We start from the raw sequence: 8,150 nt of genomic DNA, 5'->3' as shown, positions 1-8,150 counted from the left end.
ACTCTAAACTTTCTCAATAGTGTTTTGAGATAAAAGTCTTCTCCCCTGCAGTGATGCTGACTTGAGTTGACGTACTGTTCAAACTACCGGACCGTACTAGTATCCTAAAGCATTTTGTACTGTAGGGATACTGTAATTCTCCAGTGTCGTAATTTTTCCTAATTCGTTAAGGCGAATATCGGGATCGTCACTCTGAAAGGACACAGCCGATTTGCTTTTGCAATCTCGCCCAGTCGAGCTTCAGCTGCGTCTGCTACATCGACGGAACGTTTCCCACTATCTTACATCTGTACTTATTTTCTCAGTAAACCACAACTTTGAAAACGTCGTCGAAAGCTCAGCACTCAACTTGCGTTCGGAAGTTGCGTGATGCGGCGAAAGAGCAGCTCCATCATTGACCTGACTCTTTCGCCCCCAAAATTTACAGAAAACTTATATCTTTGTGAGACTGTTGCCGGAGCAGTGGGAATGATTATTTGGCAGCTCTCTCGCATATCTCTTTCCTTGCACTGGGCCTCCTACAAAAGCGTTGCGTGGCGCTGCGAAAGAGCGGCTCCGTCATCGACCTCACTCATTCACCACAAAATTTACAGAAAACCTGTGTCTTGGTGTGACTGTTGCCTGAACAGCTCTCTCGCATGTCCTTTACCTTGAACTGGGCCTGCTGTAATGTTCGTTCCTCAATAAAGCATTTCCGCGGTCTCGGACGCCATTCTGTGTTTCATTTGAAGGACTCTTGTAGTAACAGCCAGTAGATATCTTATTGGGTACCCACTTTGCCACCACTTTCAGTCGCGCCATCCTATAGTCACGCGCGAAAGGAACATCTGGCGCCACTAAATAATGCCGCTGTCAGCTTGCTACCATTCGCGTCGTCCTGGTCCAGTAACACCAGAACTGGTTTATGCGGCGCAGCGGGAGGCAACTCGCATATCAGCGACGCTACAGTAAGGACCTGTCTGATCAACCGCCCCCCTCCAAACCAACGGCCGTTGCCGCCGGTGCTACAGTTGGGCATTACCTCCGGTTTGAGGTACTGCACGCGCGAAAGTATAAAAGAGCAGACGCCTCCAGAGGAAGACGCAGTCACCCACCAGACTCCAGCACAAACCTCGTCTTCGCAGCTCCTCATCCTCTCACTATGAACGCCGTAAGTATGCACTCCACTTCTTAGGGAATAAAATTTCTGTTGAACTATGAACTATAATTGAAGGAGGTTAACTAATACACATATCACTGCCAAGTATCAATTGAACTAATAGACTGATTCTATCAGTTACTAAGGTTAAAGTTTCTACTAATGAGAATTGCGGGATGGTTGCATTCTGAGATCCACATATCGACTGCATCAAGACTTTAGAGATTAAGAAAACTATTTACTAAGTTGCTTATACTGTGTACTAATCGCAGTCGTATTGTTATTGTTCTACTTTCTGTGTCGAATATTCGCTATTGGTTGGCACACCCATAAATCAAACACACAAAGGGTCCAGCACTAAAGATGCTCGACTCTCAATTTTTTCTCAGTATTCAGATAGAACTAGTTCACCGGCGCTCACGTTGTTGTCGCTGTTGTTCACTTCAGTCCAAAGACTGGCTTGATGCACCTATCTACAATAGTCTGTCCTGTACTAGTCGCCTGCCAGAGTGGCCGAGCGGTTCTAGGCGCTACAGTCTGGAACAGTTGCGACCGCTACAGTCGCAGGTTCGAATCATGCCTCGGGCATGGATGTGTGTGATGTCCTTAGGTTAGTTAGGTTTAAGTAGATCTAAGTTCTAGGGGACTGATGACCTCAGAAGTTAAGTCCCATAGTGCTCAGAGCCATTTGAACCATTTTTTTGTACTAGTCGATTCATCTCTATATAGCTGCAGGGAGCTGCATGTATTTCAGGTAACTTAGTGTATTTAACGCTTCATATCGCTTTACAAATTCTTTCCACCTCTATTCAGTACATCCAGTGCATTATCTAAGAATTCCAGTAATGCAGGCCTGAGAATTCTACTGCACGTCATGTTCCGACAGCTTCCGTCCTCTTTCTACATGTACTGTTCCGGTACTGTTTCATCTGCATCTATCGGTATACATAAAAAAAATTCCTTCTGACAAATGCTGACTAACCAGTATGGAGCTGTATCTTTATTCTGATCTCTGTATGGTGATTAGTTTCGCTATTTTTTGATTTCTGCTCGTTCAGTTCTACATGGCAGTGTTTTTCAACATTTGCCGCCATGAACTTTAAATACAAACGAAAACATGAAACGTTTTTGTGAAATAATTTCATAAAAAGTGAGTTTGAGTTTAAAGTCAAGATGACAAAAGTTTCTTCCTCCTTGGATTTCCGGTGAATTTCAATTCACGTTCAGTAAGACAGTGCTTCAGATGTACACGTTGAGGAGTTTCTCTTTCTGTGCAACTCGATATCTTACCTGAAACCAGCAGATCTCGTGTGTTGAAGAAAGCAATATTCAACTGCGTCAATCGACTTCTGATACCAAGAAGACATCCACAGGTACCATTTCGTTTGTTTACCATTGTGTAAAATAAAATAAGACTTTCAAGATATATAAAAACTGATCATTATTCCAACCATGTTCAGGACTAGCCTATAATCAGAAATCTTACTTCTAACTGGCCACATCGTAACTCGTATCATGTACACTGCCTAGCAACTGCCAAAGTTTAATTCAGCCACAGGGGAAACTGTAAGTTTAAAATCACATAAATACACAGTTAATTGATAAAAAGATATGACAGAGTTAACAGCTCATGTTAGTTTTAGCAGAAGACACGTTTTACTGGATCCACGAATACTGATGAACCATGATAAGCTTTGCCTACTGGCCTGTTTGGGCCATTCAGTTTCAACCGAAAGCAGACCCGTTCTCCGTCTATGGCATCATACGGATGCCAGAGGGATGCGGCATGGAGGAGACGTGGGGTCAGAACACCGCTCTCCCGGTCGGTGTCAGCTTCCCAGACGCTGGATCCGCTACTTCTCACTCAAATGACTCCTCAGTTGGATCCACAAAGTTGAGTGCACCCTATCCCAGTCTTCTCACCAAGAAAAACGACAAGTCTCTTGGAAGTCTTACCGTAGTTCTCCACTCGGCAGTCACACACGATGAGTAGTGAGCCACAGAGTGGTCTTCTATTAAAGCTACCAGGAGCTGTTCGCCCTGCAGCTTGTTTGTAACAAATGGGTCAAATGGCTCTGAGCACTATGGGACATAACAGCTGAGGTCATCAGTCCCCTAGAACTTACAACTACTTAAACCTAACCAACCTAAGGGCATCAAACTCATCCATGCCCTAGGCAGGATTCGAACCTGTGACCGTAGCAGTCGCGCGGTTCCGGACTGAGGCGCCTAGAATCGCTCGGTCACAACGGCCGGCTGTTTGTAATAAGGCTACATATATTTGCTAGGCTATATGCAGCCTTATAAAAAACTGAAGTATGCAAAAGACCTCGTGGGATGCATACATGCACGCAAATAGGGAGTATGCAAATGTTTAGATTGCACTTCGCTGAGACATGTAGAACGTCCACCAGAGTTTGTTAGTGACGTTCATGTTTAATGTTTTTACGAAGCATGACAGGCTGTATAAGAGACGAGAACAGCGTGACGTGTTGAGTAATCACTGCGAAGGCTGACAGATATAATTGCGTAGGCAGGTCGACATAAAGGTTTTCTGGGTATGGTACCGAATCATACTGTATAAAACCAATGCTGGAGAAAACCAACGTTTCGGCCACGGTTGCAGCGGCCTTCTTCTGGGTCTACTGGTCAAGAGGCAGCTACAACGTTAGTTTTCTCCAGCAGCAGTTTTATACAATATGACGCTGCACCATATCCAGAAAACTTTTATGACGAAGGCTAACAGAGTTTGAAAACTACTTCATACTGGGCCTCTGTATGGTCGGTTGGCCAGATCGTGCAATATCTGAAATTGAAGGGCATTCGGATGTGACAGTAGCCTGATGCTGGTCGCCATGGAATGGTGAGAACGGACATATGCGTCTTCAGTGTACCAGACCGCGTCAGACTACCGCACGAACACCATTGTGTAGTGTGTTAAGAACTTCGTAACCCCTTCACATCTGCCTCTACCATCCGAGAACAACTAATGGACGTCTTGCCCTGTGTAATCTCACACTATTGGTTGGAGACAGCAGCCGCTGGGCGTCTCATAGGTAGGCTGCTGTTGATGCCGCAACACAGAATGCTGCATGTTGAGTGGTACTGTAAGCGGCAAGTATTACATTTCAGCGATGAGTCGTGATTGTGCACTACCTTGGACGACTATCGTCAGTGAGTATGACAGCGACCTGAGAGAAGTCTCAAGATCTTGCGAGAAGTCTCATGTTCCCTATGTTTTGGAGGTGCACAGCAATGTTAGGCCTGATGTCACGGTCAAGAGGTATGGGCATCATGTATGACTCGAAATCATGCCTGTTAGTGATTCAGGAAACTGTTACGGTACGCCACAGACATCCTGCGTTATCACGTTGCAGTACTATTTTCAACAGGTCAGTGCTCGTCCACATACGGCACATGTCTCTTTGAAATATATATGTGGTGTTGACCTACTACCGTGGCCAGCAAGATCCTCAGTTATGAAGCCTGATGTCAGTCTGTGACAATACCCAGGATACCAATGAAGAGTAGCTACAACAGTACGCCAGATTGTTTCAGGGCAGGATACAATAAGTTTATGACGCCCTTCCCGATAGAATTAGAACATATATCCCTCCCAGAGGAAGTAGAGCACCACATGGTTAAATGGATTCACACTGGCAGGTTCTTTGCAAATCTGACTCCATTTTGTAATCACTAAAGTAACACCTCGTACTCTCTCAACCTATTTATTTAATTCCTCCTCTTCAGAGTGCTTGTTTTCCTGTTCATCATTTGTGACATCGCCTTTAATGCTGCTATCCCGTGTAACTTTGCAACCTGTGTAGAAGAATTAGTTATAGGAAAAGTAAAATCATATTTCTGTAAACACCTTACATGGCTAAGCCATGTCTCCGCAATCCCCTTCCTTTCAGGAGCGCTAGTTCTGCAAGATTCACGGGTGAGCTTCTGTAAAGTTTGGAAGGTAGGAGACGAGGTACTGGCAGAGATAAAGCTGTGAGGACGGGGCGTGAGTCGTGCTTGGGTAGCTCAGCTGGTAGAGCACTTGCCCGCGAAAAGCAAAGGTCCCGAGTTCGAGTCTTGGTCCGGCACATAGTTTTAATCGGCCAGGAAGTTTCATATCGGCGCACACTCCGCTGCAGAGTGAAAATTTCATTCCGGAAACATCCCCCAGGCTGTGGCTAAGCCATGTCTCCGCAACATCCTTCATTTCAGGAGTGCTAGTTCTGCAAGGTTTGCAGGAGAGCTTCTGTAAAGTTTGGAAGGTAGGAGACGAGATACTGGCAGAAGTAAAGCTGTGAGGACGGGGCGTGAGTCGTGCTTGGGTAGCTCAGATGGTAGAACACTTGCCCGCGAATGGCAAAGGTCCCGAGTTCGAGTCTCGGTCCGGCACACAGTTTTAATCTGCCAGGAAGTTTCATATCAGCGCACACTACGCTGCAGAGTGAAAATTTCATTCCGGAAACATCCCCCCGGCTGTGGCTAAGCCATGTCTCCGCAACATCCTTTATTTCAGGAGTGCTAGTTCTGCAAGGTTTGCAGGAGAGCTTCTGTAAAGTTTGGAAGGTAGGAGACGAGGTACTGGCGGAAGTAAAGCTGTGAGGACGGGGCGTGAGTCGTGCTTGGGTAGCTCAGATGGTAGAACACTTGCCCGCGAAAGGCAAAGGTCCCGAGTTCGAGTCTCGGTCCGGCACATAGGTATAATCTGCCAGGAAGTTTCATCTTACAGAATGATAGTACACTTTTAGTTGAAATGCAGGGCTATGTGTCTTTAATGAGAAAAGTAAATACCATAACTACTACGTTCTGTCTCTCGTCTCTCCCTCAGATGTTTGTTGCGGTGATCCTGGGAGTTGTGGCCGTCGCCAGCGCGACTACAGTACCAGCTGGCACCAGCATCTACCAGCAGCCCCAGTACCAACCACTCCAACCTGGGGTGCAGTACCAGCCTGTGGTGCAGTCAGAACAGGTTGTGGGAGGCCGCGTCGTGCCTGGGGTGTACCCAGGCACTGTGGGCTCACACGTCTACACCTCAGGGATCGTCCCCAGTGTCTACTCCTCTGGAATCGTTCGTGGCGTCCACCCTGCCAACGCTGCCCCCACTGTAGGAGGGTCCTACCCTTACTACCCCACCGCCTGAGCTTCCAGTTCACAGATTACCTGAACAATTTCACTACGTCTTTCGCTGATCCATGAATGACTGTGTATGTCCAAATTTGGTGAATAAATCTTTTCTCAGTGTCACTATAATAAAGTATTTTGTATTCACGTCTTTTTCCCCATGTGTCACACTTAACTGTACATGCTAAATTAAGTTTTGTTTTTACACTGTAACATTAATTATATGCCGGATTTATGTTTGGGTCGTCAGTTTCTTAACTGACTTAATGTGGCACTACCCTCTCCACACAAATTCATCTCATGTCCCAGCCTCTTCGTCTCACAGTAGGACTTGCACACAATTCTAAATAATTTTGTGGTATGTACTCTAATCCCTGCCTTCCCCTACAATTTTTACCCTCTGTGCTTCCATATAATACAACTGAAATGGTTGTGTGATATCTTTATCCCTTAACTCACGAGGTGACTTTTCAGTAACGTAAGCTATGAGGTGTCGTCTCTGATACCCCTAGCTTCAAACCAAGTTTTAACATGAAAATAATTTGAAAACTTAACTTTTGTTGCATAACGTTTATGGTTACAAATATAAGTGTTGTTTAAATTCTCCTTGTTGATGTTATTGCACGAAATAAAGCCAGCAGAATTTTATATTTGTATCACGCAAAAATCACATACTTTTGTGGAGCTTTTTCAGTAGTACCCATAAACGAACAGTTAAAGAACTGAATTTTACGTTCTGAAAAATTATAGGATCCCTGGAGAAAGCAAATTTAGAAAGTAAAAGTAATTTACTAGGTTTAAACTTGCATACAGAAACTGAACTCGATAGCCAGAGAAAGAAAGGCTGCAAAATTAATAATCAGTACTGCGATCTACATCGTTCTTTACCACCATTCAGAACACATTTAATTTTAACTAACACTGTGATTGTTTTGTTGGAGAAGCAGAAAGGTGCTCATCACCATTGTCCTGAAGTTCTTCCTCTAAACAGTCACTTGTTCGCTAGAGAATTCTGATCACTGGCTATTGAAAAACTTTTATTCTCTTTGTTTACTTCTTGTTCGATGTGATTGACATCATTCTCCAAACAGTGACTAAAATATTCACCAAGTGCGTAAATCTGTCAGATTCTTGCTAACGTATTTTATACTGAACTGAGGAAACCACGAAGCGCGATCTAGGAGACCCCATCACATATGAGCAACAGATGTAAGTAACAGTCAAATAAGGCGGTAACGCAACTGACAGTAATAATTTGTAGGGTTTGTGATTAAAGGAACGTAGTTGGTGCATAAAACCATTCCACCAAAACTGACCTACGAGAGCGACTTAGAAAATTCTGACGTGGTATGAGAGACCAGACCTCGTGAGTTAAGGGTTAATCATACGATCTTATCTCTTCTGCTTGTCAATATTCTTCAAATATTTCTTAGTATATTCTTTGGAGAACATACCCATACCTTACCTCATCGATACATTCTTCAGTAGCACACCACAGATGTTGCGGTATTCGTCTGTCATGTGTCTTTTTACTTCCAGACTACCAGAGTTCCTTAACATGATTTGCTTTGAGAATATCAGTTTCTTACATAGTTTATGGTTGGTTTCATTTGTGTTACCCCCATACATTCGAATTTTTAGTTTGATTTAAAATCTATATTCTGTATTTATCACACTGTTAATTTGATAGAACAGATCTTGTAAATCTTGTTCTCTTTCGCAGATGATAGGAAAGTCATCTGCAAATCTTTCATCCCGAATTTGTAGCTTACTTATTTCTATCATTACTTCATGGATATATGGAGTCAACAGTAGAGAAGAGAGACTGAATCTAGCTACATCGTGGCACTTCGTTCTTGATGCTGAAGTCTTACTGTTTCCTCTTACTTCT

The 8,150-nt window shown here is 44.0% G+C and overlaps 1 protein-coding gene across 1 annotated transcript; it reads left to right on the top strand.

Moving 5' to 3' along the window:
- Window positions 1-992: 992 nt before the first annotated feature.
- LOC124711665 (cuticle protein 9.5-like) lies at window positions 993-6,388 on the top strand. Its single transcript, XM_047241856.1, has 2 exons — window positions 993-1,150; window positions 5,967-6,388. Exons 1-2 carry the CDS (start codon window positions 1,142-1,144, stop codon window positions 6,276-6,278), a joined length of 321 nt encoding a protein of 106 aa, XP_047097812.1. The 5' UTR covers window positions 993-1,141; the 3' UTR covers window positions 6,279-6,388.
- The last annotated feature ends 1,762 nt before the right edge of the window (window positions 6,389-8,150 follow it).

The sequence above is a fragment of the Schistocerca piceifrons genome, chromosome 8 (genome assembly GCF_021461385.2).
Source record: "Schistocerca piceifrons isolate TAMUIC-IGC-003096 chromosome 8, iqSchPice1.1, whole genome shotgun sequence".
Lineage (NCBI taxonomy): Eukaryota > Metazoa > Arthropoda > Insecta > Orthoptera > Acrididae > Schistocerca > Schistocerca piceifrons.
This window is presented reverse-complemented; position numbering and strand designations above follow the sequence as displayed.